This window comes from Acanthaster planci, linkage group LG07 (genome assembly GCF_054643075.1).
Source record: "Acanthaster planci isolate LZ-2023a linkage group LG07, COTS_SCS, whole genome shotgun sequence".
In the NCBI taxonomy this organism is placed as follows: domain Eukaryota; kingdom Metazoa; phylum Echinodermata; class Asteroidea; order Valvatida; family Acanthasteridae; genus Acanthaster; species Acanthaster planci.
In genome coordinates, this window is record NC_141783.1 from 19,719,028 (window position 1) to 19,733,329 (window position 14,302).

The following is a 14,302-nucleotide window of genomic DNA, read 5'->3' on the forward strand; positions in this document are numbered from 1 at the left end:
CTTCAAGTTGAAATCAGCTTTCTGCAAAACTATTCCACTTTACATTGGACTACCATTTTTAGTTTCAACATATGCCACTGTGCAAAATATCTTCCTATTTCCTATAGACAACTTCCATGAAGAACTTTATTTCAATATCCAGTGTGCAATATTAAGATAATGCCGACTGCAAAGAAAATAATCTGAATGCAGTCTGCCATGTAATCGAGTGTTAATGTCACTAAATGATCACATTGCACTGTCTTGCAGAAAAACCTGCATTGTCAGCCTTTTGTTTTTCATACAGAGTATGTAGCAAGGAGTAATGTACAATCACCGAGATACATTCAAATGCACACATGAAACAAAAGACACAATTACTCATTACTAATAATCTCTTGGCCAATTTACCTGTTAAAAACTTGAATCATGAATTCTTTTCAATCTAATTCACAATTTTATGATTTTTTTTACGGTTGATGTTTAAGTGTTGATTAATTACACTGCAGTCGGTAGTCTCTACAGGTCTCTCAAATGCATACAAAGTGTAGACTGATCTAAAAATATTCACTATACATCATAAAATATGTCTCTGCAAATGGAAAATCCTTAATTTACAATTACAATGTCAGACAATTTTAAACTCTTATTTTTAGGTCAAGAAACTTTAGGCCAACATGCTAACAATGATAGACTGGCCAGAAATGCCAGAGCTTTGAATGTCAAGAAACAGTACTCTTCATAAGTCACGTTCTTGCTCATCAAGCCTGCCATGACAGCGTCTGGACATGTTGAGAGAAATTTTCCTTCCTCAACCCTTCAAAAGAAACGAATTTTAGGGTCAGATAATGGCATTCCCCAGCACAGAGGGTCAAAAGTTAATACTGAGAAAATATGCAGAACAAATGTTGAAATTTACAACTTTTCATTTCAAATTTCTCAACAGAATTGACGGATACTGTAAGCAGGTAACTTTTGTGCAAATCTTTGATTTCTTGCTTCCAAAGACACATGATTCAAAATTACCAAATACAGATGGAGACTCACCATGACTTAAGTTCATTATTCTATCAAGCATGGCCAAATAAAAATACCAGGCACATCCTCAAAAAATCTCAAAATGGCATGATGAGTGGATTCCAAGCATCGGTTGATGAAGTGTTCATCCATCACAAGTCCAGTCACTAATCCTTTCAAGAGACCAATCACTACTAACAGTTAACAATGGCATAAGGAAGCTTTTCTGACAGTTTATTTGAATAGCTTGTGATTTGGCCCACGACTGGATGGTTTGGATCAGACATGATTGGGGACTTGGACTCGACTGCAACACTGCTTTGATTTTACGGATGCATATGCTTGATACTGTGTGAACACTGCCTCCCATTTACACGCTAGCATTTGACGTTGCATCTTGTTTAACTCTTCGCTCAGAAAAAGTCTGTGTTCTTGGCCGTGGGTTTGTTGACGGTTCTCTTGACAAACACGCCCCCGTCTGTCGGTCGTGTCTTCTTTTTGGCTTTCTTCTTGGGCTTGCTCTCTTCCTCACTCTAGGAGAAACAGACGAAAGAGACACACCACCTCAGAATTGATTTTGGTACCGGGCAGTAGTTACGGTTTAGACAGACCATGGTTGGAATTTCACAGACATGATGCTATGAAGTCAGGATACTCATCCGGATTTGAAAAATCCTGTCACTCTTGCCAGATGACCTAGATTTTCCCATCACAAGGGGCCAAATCAGGTTGATACTGAGCCAATGAATAGAAGTCTGGTCGTGTGTGTAATGCTCTTTTTCCAAAGCAGAGTGCCGACCTATGAGAAAAGATAAGATTGGCTCATGACTACTCACCACTCCCAATGAGGAAGCTCTCTCTAACTGAGAATTCAGATGCTGGATCTCGGAGCGGCACTCATCGAGCTGCGACTCCAGTTTTTCACGTCGCAGCCGCTCATACTCGAGCTGCGATTCCAACTCGCCTATCACACTGAGGACAAAATGTATGAAAATTAACCTCCCATCACTGGAGTTGTCTTTGTCTCATCTTTGATCAGGGTTCGTTACTCCATCAGAGCAGATACCTGCATCTCAACAGAGGATGACCTCTCAGAACCAAGAATGTTATGGTGTGTGGTACAGAGGAGACAATGAGAAGCAGTTGAGTACGGATTTAGAGGTGGGGGAAACCCCCAGAATATTCTTGGTAAAATGTGTGACATCAGGTAGGGACTGAAAACATAATCCATATGTGGACAGAGCTGGGAATTTAACCTGAGCTGCTGAAGTGAAAGGCAAGGAAAGGATTACTGCACCAGCCGGTTCAAGCATGTGCCGTTGGTATCGTTAACCACACCCAGTTCTGGGTTAACCCAGGACTACATCTGAATTAACCACACCCAATATTGGGGTTAACACACCCAACACATAGGCCAACCACAACCCAACAGTTTGGTGTACCACATTCAGCTTTTCAACAACCAAGCCCACTATTTTGATTGACCTATCACTCGTTGCTGAGTTTGGGGGAGGGGTTAACCACACCCAAAAGGTGGCTGACCACACCCATCATCTTCAGTTCAAGCATCACTTCTTACCTTCAGTCTTGACTTACCGTTCACTCTCCCTGTCCCTCCGTCTCATCTCTCTGTCTTCATCCAGTCGTCCTCCCAGCTGGTGGTAGTTTTGCTTGGCAATGCCCAGTAACCTCTCAAGCTCTTCTACACGTTTCAATGCACGGCCTACACGCGAGACACAAGTAATGGCAAAGGCCTGCCAATTCTACAAATCTCTTCCCCAACAAGTTTTGATTCAAGTCTGCAAACTTCATGTAGAGTTTGCAGACTTCCACACAAGTAAACAAAACACAATCTTTTGTTTCATTTTATTCACAAATCAAATCTCACCAGCTTCTTCATAACACTCCTTTTGAAATCATCACAGGTCAATGACAAGTCACCCAGTCTCGTTTTGACAGAGTCATTCCTTACAATGCTTTGACACTTCTGACGATCCTATTTAATACTGAATGCAAACAGTCATATTTATCGCATAATGACCGACCTCCTTAATCCTTTCCTAATTCCATTTCCCCTACATCTGCTCTAACCCCAGCTGATAGCCAGTTATTGGAATGGACTGTCTTTCCTCTCACCAGAGCAAGCAGACAGTAGCACGATCTTCTCTATATCCCTTACCTCTTCAGTACCTTCCTAAGCCCTTCTTATTCTCCTGTAAACCAACTTATCATCTCACCTCTAGCTTCCTCGGTTTCCCAGGCAACAGAAAGGATTTCACACAACAAGTAGACAGTCCAACAATCTTCTTGACTCTTGCTTACATGTAACTCGTCAGCCTCTTCTAAATACATGTACCTTTCTAAACCATCGCTGTCCCTCCAAACCAGCGTATCTTCTTGACTCCAGCTTCTTCCTATTTCCCAGTCAGTGGGATGGAGTTTTCATTCTGTCTCACAATCAGTAGATAGTCAAGGAATCCTTTTGACACTCTCTGAACTCCTAAAACCCTTCCAGATCCCTGCCTCCTAACCACACTCTCCTCACCTCTAGCTTCCTCTTTCTGTTTCCCAGTTAGCGGGATGGACTCGCCTTCCCCAGTTCCATGATCAGCGGACAGGCGGGCAATCTTGTCTTCATTGTCCTCATCAGCAACGGCATAATCTGCCGGCCCCTCATCCGAATCTACAAACAGACAAACGGATGCCAAACATACAAACTGCCAGCTCTAACACAACCTAACACTGAAACACGGTAAAGTGAATTTGTGAGGGGTGACGGTGAAAAAACAACTTGATTTCGTTAGATGTGACCAGACCCCACATATTGAGTCGTCAGGCCATCTTTAATAGTTTGCATTAAAAAGAGCAACCTGAGTTTTGTTTTGACATGCCACTCAGTTTGGTATGCTGATGAAAACTTTACATTACATTATGTGGCTGAAAAAGGTTGAAGGTTCCTACTGAGTTACACTGTGCACGATCCTTAAACAGCTTTGAACTCAAAGTGGCTCTGGTGTCTTCAAACTCACTCCATCGAGTTGAGTCACACATCTGCCTGATGTAATTTGTTAAAAAGTATTTTTTTCAAACTAGATTTCCTTAAAGGAACCACGAAATAGAAATATTTTTACAAATTTTACTAAAAAGTCTTGGAATTGCATCTTTGGGTTTCAATTGACTTGATTTTAAATTTTGTCTTGCAATGTTAACCCATATTTTGATGCTTTGGGGGTTTTTATGCTAATGCACTTTGCATATTCATGAGCAGAACTATAACGTCATCCAAGGCACTGAATCTCAATGTTGCACTGATTTGTGCACAGAAAATTTCTAGATTTTTTTAACCACTGCTATGGCAGATTTCATTTTCTTTGGCAATTTATTGCTGTGCAAGTATATGGCAATAATCCAGCAAAAATCCTTTTCACAGAAATGTTCCCAGATAGCAAATTTGGGGTTCACAATTTGAAATGTTTGAACATGAAAACATGCAACCTGAACCATGTCTTCCTGGATTTACATCAAAGCAAAAGCGCCCTCACTTGTCCAGAAATGCTTGGTCCATTTTCAATGTTTGAAAAAGTGCACCGTTCAGTTCACGTAACTCAAAAAAGATGTCAAACAGACTTCATAGATGGAAGAGTACAGAGATACACAAAGAGTGATTCTAAGAAAAATTTATTTCCTGGATCCTTAAAGATCAGTTTAGGATACAGAACATTTCCTACGTATCAAATTGATTATGAACAATGGATCTTAGTTTGAAAACAATGAAAAAATTATTTCAATCAGTCCAATTCCCCTGAAATATGGTTAGAAGTATCAACCACTAACAGGAAAATTCAGGTGTCATTTCATTGCTGCTAGTGTACTGGTGTTTTGCAAGATGTGGACTTGTTGGGTGTCTCACCTGACTCGTCACCTTTGAGCAGTTTGACACAAGCCAGCTGAGCAAAACGAGTGGCAACTTCCAAAGGTGTCTCCCCGGCTGAATTCTGGATGTGAACTGCAAGAACATTTAACCCAAAAAAGATTCAGTCAGAAATAAAGGCGTATTAAATCTTGGAGTGCATTTCTAAAAACTGAGCTAAATCAAAATATGTTTCCAACATTAATTGTTTTGCTACATGAATTGCCATGCAGGTCAAAAAACATGTTAACTTTTTATAGTGTGGATTGCAGTACGACAGCTAAAATGTCTTCGAAACACACCCTCTCAGAAGTTTTTTGGCCATGGATGGTATCCTTGCACAGGGAGGATTCTTTGGCTGTGCTATTGGGATCTTTATGGACGACTTTGATGACTCAGACCAGGAATGCTTACAAAGATACTTGGGAGAGAAATGTAATGCATACCTCAGACACAAGTTTTTATCCTACAGTTATCACAGCTCAAACGGACTTACTGTTGGCTCCCATCTCGACCAGCCACTGCAGACATTCCAGATGGCCATTTCCGGCAGCTGAAATAAACACAGGATCAGATCAGAGCAAGTGTTGGTGGTGATAGCGAGTCTCCTCAATGCATTCAAGATTTTGTTCCTCATAGCCAAGCACAGCAAGCCAACTGTGCTATTTTTTCACATAACAATGGAGTTCTTTATATGTAGAACTTTTAAATACATGCCTCTGAGTGCTTCTTCAATTACTACCCCTGTTCACTGGGCTGTGAGATCAGTTTACTGCAGCGGCTCAAGATTGGCACAGCCTGTTTGCTAACCTCAAAGGAACCCATGCATTCCTCTAGATGGAAAGAGGCAATTAAAGTGAAAAGCATTTAACACAAACTGCTTTGGTCCCCGTAAGGGTTCGAACCCACATACCAACGCATAGAAGGCTGCCACCTCAGCAAATGGACCACAGCACTCAATGAGTGAGTCACAATAGGAAAGTGACTAGAACCACTACTCACCTTGATTTGATTGGACAATGAAACTGAACATTGCTGGATGTGAACCTGTGACCCACAGAAAATTGCCATTTCCAACAGGAACGTCTGCAGTGATCCTTACCTTTGTGGGCCGGAGTCGAGCCTTTCTCATCTCGTTCGTTGATGTTGACGACTCCTTGCTCAATCAGCATCTTCAAGTGGCTCAGATCACCACTGTAGGCAGCAATGTGTGCAGGGAAGGCCAGGTCTACATCAAACAGGATTGGAATATTTAAATCTCGACAGTTGTAAAAGGATTGTTGAGATAAACTTGACATTAAAATCACTGTGTGGGTTTTCTTTCAGTCCAAAACTGTTATGGTGGTTAAACACAAATTATTCCATCATCATAGAAAAATTTTTCCACACTCTAATCCTGATATTTCTTTACTTGTTTGGCCTGATATCTAACCTACACATCTCATTTTTCTTGTAATCTGACTGGCCAAAATGCAGCCCCCATTTAGGAGCATTAAAATGCACAAGACCTCAACAATGTGTCAGATCACTGAGCCAGCGAGCTAAAATGTGACCAACTATTCCCCAACAAGGACCTGAAGCAGGCAATTTTGATGTTCAACAAGTCTGTCTCCTCCTGTTGTTAGTTATCACACTTCAAAATGATCCAAAGTAACAATTTTGAATGCAGAAAGCTTTGGTAGTCATCGGCAATGGACACGGGAATGTGCATTGCTCGTGCGTGTCTTGGTACCATTTTCAAGGTAATATCTTGTTCATCTTCAGCCTAGTTTGGGAATGGTGGGTCTGAAATAATATTGACCTTACTTTCCTCATCTTCAGGATGGTCACGCTCCCACTCTACCAAAAAGAAAGAAAAAAACAGAAGTCGTCAACTAGCTAATAACACTGAAAACATGAACTTCCTGAGGCAGCAGAAAATCACTATGAGACCAGAACACTGAATGTTGAAACACCAACATAAAGAATAAGTTTGCAGCATTGAGGACAGTAGAGTGCAGTTATAAATTAATTACAAGGGATTTGATGGCCCTTGAAATTAGAATACACAGAAGGTCCCGTTGGCTTCTTCCAAAGCACAGGACTAGAGAGTTAGATTCAACAATACTTTAAATTCCAGAGAAAATGAATCTTTCTTGATTTTGATCACCCACTGTGGTAGAGACCTGATCTGTTTCATACCAACAGCATTGATATAATCCACGCAGCTCTGTTTATAGAACTGTGAGGCCAGCGTCTTGGGCGTCTCTCCGTTATCGTTCCTCGCTCCTAGGGTGTCAGACAAACTGGCACCATGACTGACCAGAAATTTGAGACAAGGAAGATGACCCTCGCAGGCTGCCAGGTGGGCTGGGGATATGAAAAACCCGAAAAACAAACACAGAGGTTTGAAGAAACGTTTTTAGCCAAAGCAAGTGGTCTTTCAGAACTCGAGGATCACTTCATGACATAGGTTCTACATGCACACAGTCATGTGAATGCAAACAAACAAATTTCAGAAATGAAAACTGACGGAAATGGGCAGACACCGGGTATCAACCAAATACTGTCTGCAATCTATATTTGATGTCAAAAGTATGCAATGGGAATAAGTGGCCTTGTGAAAGAACTACAGAAAATGGTGACACAGTTGACATGTGTATCCAACGTCACACATACATGTATTCTGCACTTTCATCAGTTTAAGATGTTATGAGTAAATTCATGATGACAGCTACAGTATGTACTAAACCACACAGTAAAACAAATTTCACTTGTTCTACTGGTTTTCTTTCATTTTTAAAAGCTTTTTTATTACGCAAAGGGCGGACTACCAGCCTTCTCCTTTAACCAGGGCACAGATCCTGTCCAGAAACTGAAGGCGGACCACCAGATAAACACACACGGTGTTTCTACATTGGTAGGGATTTAGTGTCTCTGAAAGGCTGATTATTCCAATATTCCGATATTCGTAATGATCTAGCCTACATTTGCATGAGTTAATCATCATGAATACTCAGGCCTGATCTAGGTATTACCAACCCGAATATTTTGAGAATGCTTATTTATTCTCATAAACTGTGTGTGACCATTTACACCTGTCACCAAAAATTGGGATTTATAAGCGCAAGAGAAGTGATCAAATGTGCTGAAGAAGAGATCAAGAGCTTTCAGTGCTGAATGACGTTTCACAGGACGGTAATTATAATCTGTAAAAATCGCAAGTGCCCAACTGCCAATTCTGTGTATCCTCACCAGGTATGTTGCCAGTGCTGTCCGTGTCATCAGTCCTGGCACCCCACTTGACCAATAGCTGCAGACAACCAAGTCTGCCGTGGTATGACGCAACGTGGACGGGTGTCCAGCCAGTCATATTCTTAGCTTCAATGTCCTGCAGGAAAACGACAATCGGGCTTTTAGCGAGACAGCCTCAGTACGTACTGTAGTGAACATCTGAAGTGAATTATTTTGACAAACGCTGATGAAGTTACGGAGGAAAATGGAAAATCCAGACATTAGAAGGTACACAGGTCTGAATTAGTGAGGCTGAATTGATGCACAGTAATCAAGATTCAAGTATCTCAGTAAGTTACAGCCGATAGAATGTTTCATGTTTCTGGAGGAAGTGTTCTGGATTAACACATGATAACAAGTGTGATCATTTCACTTCCAAAGACAAGAATTACTGTTAGTAAGATTTTGCCTCATTTCTATAAGGACACCCAAATGAGTACATGTACGTACCGTTCCTGCTCGGAGTATAGAGCTGAGAGTGTAGGAATTGCCATGGGCAGCGGCCAAGTGAGCAGGGGTATTACCGCGCTGGTCACGACAGTTCATGCTAGCTCCACTGGTGCCCAGCGCCTGTACACCAGTTACCAACCAAGATTAATAAAATGCTTTTTTGGTATGCATCAATGAGAAGTTTTTGATTGAAATAGTAATTTACAAAAGCCTTCAACTCCAAGTGACCTTCCTGAGCCAATTAATCAGTATTTCAATAGTTACAGCACAGAACAAAGTTGCCAAGAATCCGCTGGCTACAAAAAATCCTAAAAACAGCATACACCACTGTCCTGCATGAGCTTTTAGCCAATTTCAAAGAACGGAGTGTAAATGACACCAGTATATTAAAGATTGTTCCCAAATTCAACTGATTTCTTGCACAACTCAGCCAGCTGCAAAACATACTTGCAATCTACTTCATCAAACTTTCCGCCCAACATTTTATATTGCTTTAGCACCTTTGACTGAGACTATGACTAAGCCACTATGAAGGATTTCACTGTGACTCTTGCAAACTGATCACGGAATTACCTGTCCATTAATTTGAAAACATTTTCATCTTTTCTTGGCATGGGGCACACATTTCTGAAATATTCTTAGACGTACACTGGCAGATTATTACTTCACAAAGTTAATAATAATAATAATAATAATAAATTTATTCATTTTATTAAATTTATAAGTTGCATGTTGCTCACTTCAACTTTTGAAAGATATTGGCTCTTATGAAAATCTCATGTGTTTTAGTAAAAACTGTCCATTTGTACCACTTCTTATGCCACTCAAAAACCACTGACTGAGGAACTACCTGGTCACAGCTTTATTGCGCACATCAGATGACAAAAACAGCAGTGAAGTCGAGCAGCTTTGGAGAGTTTTGTGGAATTGGTTGTTGGTCTCTGACAAGTACTTCAAGAGTGCCTTGGTTAGTGGTGGATGGAACTTTTAATAAAGATTGCGACGCTATGCACCTACCCACCTGAATGCACTGATCCTGGCCTCGGATTGCAGCGATATGCACAGGGGTCCATCCCTGCGGTGTCTTGACGTTGACGTCGGCACCGTGCCACAACAACCAATGAAGACACTACGAGGAACCAGACAGAAACAATAAAGATCACAAGCAGTTTGCATAAGCAGGGTTCAGGGGGCTCGTGCCTAATACAAACAGCTAAGAGGGTTACCGCACGTACAATATCTACACCAAATAGTATGATCCCCAAGGCCCAAATGGTCTCAGGCTCCCAGCCAAACAACTACTGAAGGATCCAACAAGGACACCGTCCAGTGGAACTAGTTCCCATTGTCTTGGATTCTGCAGTTTTCACTGCTGCTGTTGACTGCCCACTTTAATAAATCGGGCCCCCTAGCCTTTCGAAAGTGGAGAGCCTTGCCGCCTCTGGCAGGGTAAAGACTTGGGTTTAAATTTTGATTTGATTGAAAATCACCAGAAATGAAATCAAGCTGACACTGATGTCATAAGAAGTGATTCTGTTGCAAATATGCAAAAGTTGCACGTTGCCGTCACATTTCATGATTGAATACAATTAATAAATATTTAATGTTGTACTGTTGTTGTTTTTTTTAGCAGAGCAAGGACCACTTAATTTCCACCATGTATATTATTTTATATGAGTGGCGAATAAACTATGTAATGTTTTATTGTTTTTTTAATGACGTATTCACATTTGTGTGAGGTACATGTATGATCCTTCCAGCCTTCAATACCTAGCTGAAACTCTTTCATTTGGTTTTAAGTTAATTTTCCCAACTTGCAGTCTCCTACTCAGAAAAGCCCTTCCCTAAATCCCTACAATTAATGCATCTCGCTTCATCAGTCCTATTCATGCAATTGCAAACAGAGCCACAAAGAGCATGACGCTATGAGGTCACTCAAACCTTGGAATGAAGAGACAGGAGAAATGCCCAACAAATCTGTAAATTCTGCTTCCAAAACTTGTTTGTGAAGGAGAAACCAAGAGGCCTGCAGCAAAGGCCACACAGGCAAAATGATGGCATTTTTGGACAATACAATTCAATCCAACAGAAAACATGGGTAAACATGGTTTTACTGAGAATCACTTTCTGAGGGGAAAGTATCAAAGAATTTATGAAATAATAGGCCTTGCAAATGTTGAAGACCGTTAATATTTCTAGCTACAATGATCATTTGTGTTCACTGCCTCAGCTGGTCCACGTGCACAAAACAGACCTCCAATGCACCGCAATGACATGCCCAATGCAAGGCGGTGAATTTATTCTTGGCGTCCACTTCATTGATGCTGGCACCCCGTTTCACCATGGCCTCCAGCTCCAAGACATCCCCACTGCGTACTGCATCATGTATGTTCATTAACCTCTGACCTGCATAATTTTTTAAAAAGAGAGCATCATGGGCAGATTATGCTGCTTTAATATGTAAAAATAAAAAGGGCTATAGAGTACCGAAGTGTGACGTCACTGTGAAGCAGAAAGTGTAGTGCAAACAAATAGCGCGCGTGTTGGTTCGCGCGCTGATTCTCACTGTAATGCCTTCTACACACACAATTATGCGCGTGACGTAGTCACTTCGGTAGTCTATGCCATGGTTGAAACGGAGTTGAAAGAATAAACAAAAAAAGTTTAAAGTACCAAATGTCTGTGTACAGGGTTCTTATGAGGGAGATGGAGCCCAGCTCCAGCACAAAAGCTACTAAAGGACGTAAGTTACTACCAGATGAGCTTTGAAGCTTTTCATGGAGAAGGAAGTAAGTTAGGTTTGCAGTAGCACCATGCATATATCTCTTTTGTGAGGATGTGTGGTTCAGAAAAGATCCCGAGGGTACTCAAGGTTTCGGACAGTATGCTCTGTCCGTCGTCAGGAGACGTTTAGTTTAGTCGGTTTATTTCCATACATTCCATACAATTAGAACAAAAAGAAACAGTGTTATTACAGAATGAAATAAGAGATGATGAATGGCAGATACCAGACTGAAAGAAAATGCTTGTTTGTGGCCTGGTTCCTTATACATGTGTATGTCACAGTAATATCCGTATACAGCTATAATTACAAGATAGAGGACAGAGAGCGTAAAGAAAGTAAAATAACTGAGGGTGCAGCTGAACGTCAGAATTAAACAAAGATTTTGATTGTCATAATATCTTAGGAAGTGAGCACAAATCTAAATATGACTGCTTCATTATTAAAGATATGAATGCACAATAGAAATGCAACATACATACATGTATGTACACTAAATACAGGTACAATACTGAGAAGTTACATGGAAAGGAGGATATTCTTCAAGAACTTCTTCAAACCATCTATACTTCTGAAGTATGGTACTGGGGTGATTTTATTCCCGAGCAAAGGGCCTTGATGTCGAAGTTTTTACAGAAATGTTGTAGTTCTTATTTGCAATGTGAAACTCGGCTGTTGACCTTGTATTATATGAACAATGATTTGATTTCAGGGGGGCAGAAGATCATTTTCAAATCAAAACGTTAGGATACCCAGATGATATTTGTGTAAGTTGAATATTAATAGCGTGTTCAGTTTCTGGAATAGCGTTTTGGTATGGTCTCTTCGACCAGATTTTGCAATAACCCGTGGTCATTTTTTTTGGCAAAATTTATAATTTATTCAAAGAGGTTAACACACATACTCATAAAAGAGATATCCTTGCATGATGCTACCACAAACCTCTGGCTACCACTGGTCCCCACAGAAAATCCTTACTATTATTTTAGACAGTGGATACACTGTATATGTATTTGTCTGTGCATGAACCGGTCTAGATACAGTGTATATGCTTTTGCTGTTCTACCGGCAATGTAACTGAACACGTGCAGTGGGTGTTTTGGGGTACACTGTACTTAAAGAATTTCACCGCGATACATCTTTTTCACCTGGATCCATGCTTACATGTGTTGGAGTGAGTTTGTATTCACGAGGTGGAATTTTGACCGGCTGTAATTTTGGACTGTTTTCCTTCAAAGAAAATACTCCAGAGGCATAGATCACAAAAGGGAGTGAACTGTCTAGCAATTTAATAAGGGAATAAATGTCTGCTCGGCTGGTCTTAAATCGTGCGTTTAAAACCACCTCAGGAGACTTTACACGACTAATGCCTGAGCCGCAGGCAGGTGTCGACAACAAAGAAACATGAAAACAAATGCACTGATTTGAATAATTGTTCACCTTTCTAACATTTTGCAATAAATAAATCCCTGAATTGCATGGGAAAACAGAAACTTTATTAGTCTTACAACTTCACAACCATATCTCCACAAAATATCATCACTCCCTGAAGTACATACATGTATTTCTCAAACATTTTAATGTGTGTAAACAGCTGGCTTGACAATGCAGCGTGCATCGCACGCCCTGCCATCCCCACCCCTCCAAATGGTCTCGAGCCGATATGTAATTAGTGTGGTTCCCTGACCACAGATGTCCCAGACGTCTCTATACATAATCTTCAGATCTTTGTCAGAGTAGTTGGAATTATGGGGACTGGTATCCACAGAAACATGAACATTAGTTAAGCCTAAGCGAATACGCTGCGCCTGTTTTTGTCACGTGACGTGTGGCCACAGAGAATGCAGATGTGTGCGGATCATCGAGGGATGAGAGGTAAGGATGGTGGAAAGAACCTCATTTTTTGCCAACAATATAGGCCTAGGTTAAATGCTACAAAATACAAGCAATAATGGTAGTTCCATATGTTAGCTATTATTAATATGGTCTTTAGGGGAAGATTTGCTTAAGCAAGTGCAAACAGATGTATTATCTGGTAGGCGGACTGGGCAGCTTTCAATATGCCATAGCGTGCGGAACCATAAAAAAGATCGCCCCAGTAAAGTCTACGGAGTAACTTACATGTACCTTACTGTTCGGCATGTTTGGGAAGTAGCCTAGCCGGCCCCCTGCCGTATCACCGGCACCACACACACATTCTCCCATTCCACGCATCAAAGCTTGGACTCTATAAACATCACACACCTCATCACTAGTATACAGTTTTTGTTTTGAAAAAAATATAAATCTAACACGGAATTACCTGGCATTATGGTTTCAATTTGACGATCTACAGCACCGTTGTTTTCATGTTGTCAAGACTGCAGAAAAAATGTGAATCGACTGGTGCTCGTCTTCCATTTGCTTTTTCTCACGAAGTATACGTCTAGGTAGTGTCTCAGCCTTCATTTCATTCGACGCAAGAGGGCGGCACGCTACGGCTTCTAATCCGATAGCCATGACTATTCCAATGTGTACACAAAGTGCTTGTCGGGGGCCTTCAGCTAGTGGCTTCTGTATACCATTAATACGTACAATTTCAAGCTACAGCCGTAACCTTGCGACGCGGACTTACTAGGCCACTGACGGGTCCAGCCACCGTAACCAAGAGGCGCGCGGCGGGCGGCAATAAAAAAAAAAAAATTTAAAAAAATTTTTAAAAATGGAGATGAACCTGAAAATAAAAGTGTCGTATTTTTTATTGACAGTTTCTGCCTCAAAACCTATTAAATAATCAATTGATAACAGAAGAGTAACCAAGGCGAAAAGGAAACATTGTACCCTTGAAAAAATTCGGGATGGGGGATGAAATGCCACCGGATGGGTCCGCACTGGATCTACATGTACCACTA

At 40.9% G+C, this 14,302-nt stretch overlaps 1 protein-coding gene across 1 annotated transcript; it reads right to left on the bottom strand.

Annotated features, from left to right (window-relative positions):
* Positions 1-159: 159 nt before the first annotated feature.
* Positions 160-13,815, bottom strand: ankrd42 (ankyrin repeat domain 42). Its single transcript, XM_022229187.2, has 14 exons — positions 13,714-13,815; positions 10,884-11,035; positions 9,651-9,758; positions 8,630-8,749; positions 8,141-8,276; positions 7,088-7,255; positions 6,713-6,745; positions 6,009-6,134; positions 5,403-5,459; positions 4,907-5,002; positions 3,542-3,679; positions 2,593-2,719; positions 1,833-1,968; positions 160-1,529 (listed from the first exon to the last, which is right to left on the bottom strand). The coding sequence occupies exons 1-14, from the start codon at positions 13,718-13,720 to the stop codon at positions 1,410-1,412; spliced, it is 1,524 nt and encodes a 507-aa protein (XP_022084879.1). The 5' UTR covers positions 13,721-13,815; the 3' UTR covers positions 160-1,409.
* Between the last annotated feature and the right edge of the window lie 487 nt (positions 13,816-14,302).

Bases quoted from the DNA above. Each gene is read 5' to 3' on its own strand.
- ankrd42 (XM_022229187.2), bottom strand. The intron at 6,746-7,087 runs GTATGAAACAGA...TCTTTTTGGTAG, and splicing joins GGATTATATCAATGCTGTTG to AGTGGGAGCGTGACCATCCT. The intron at 3,680-4,906 runs GTGAGACACCCA...GTCTGTTTGTAG, and splicing joins GCTCAAAGGTGACGAGTCAG to ATTCGGATGAGGGGCCGGCA.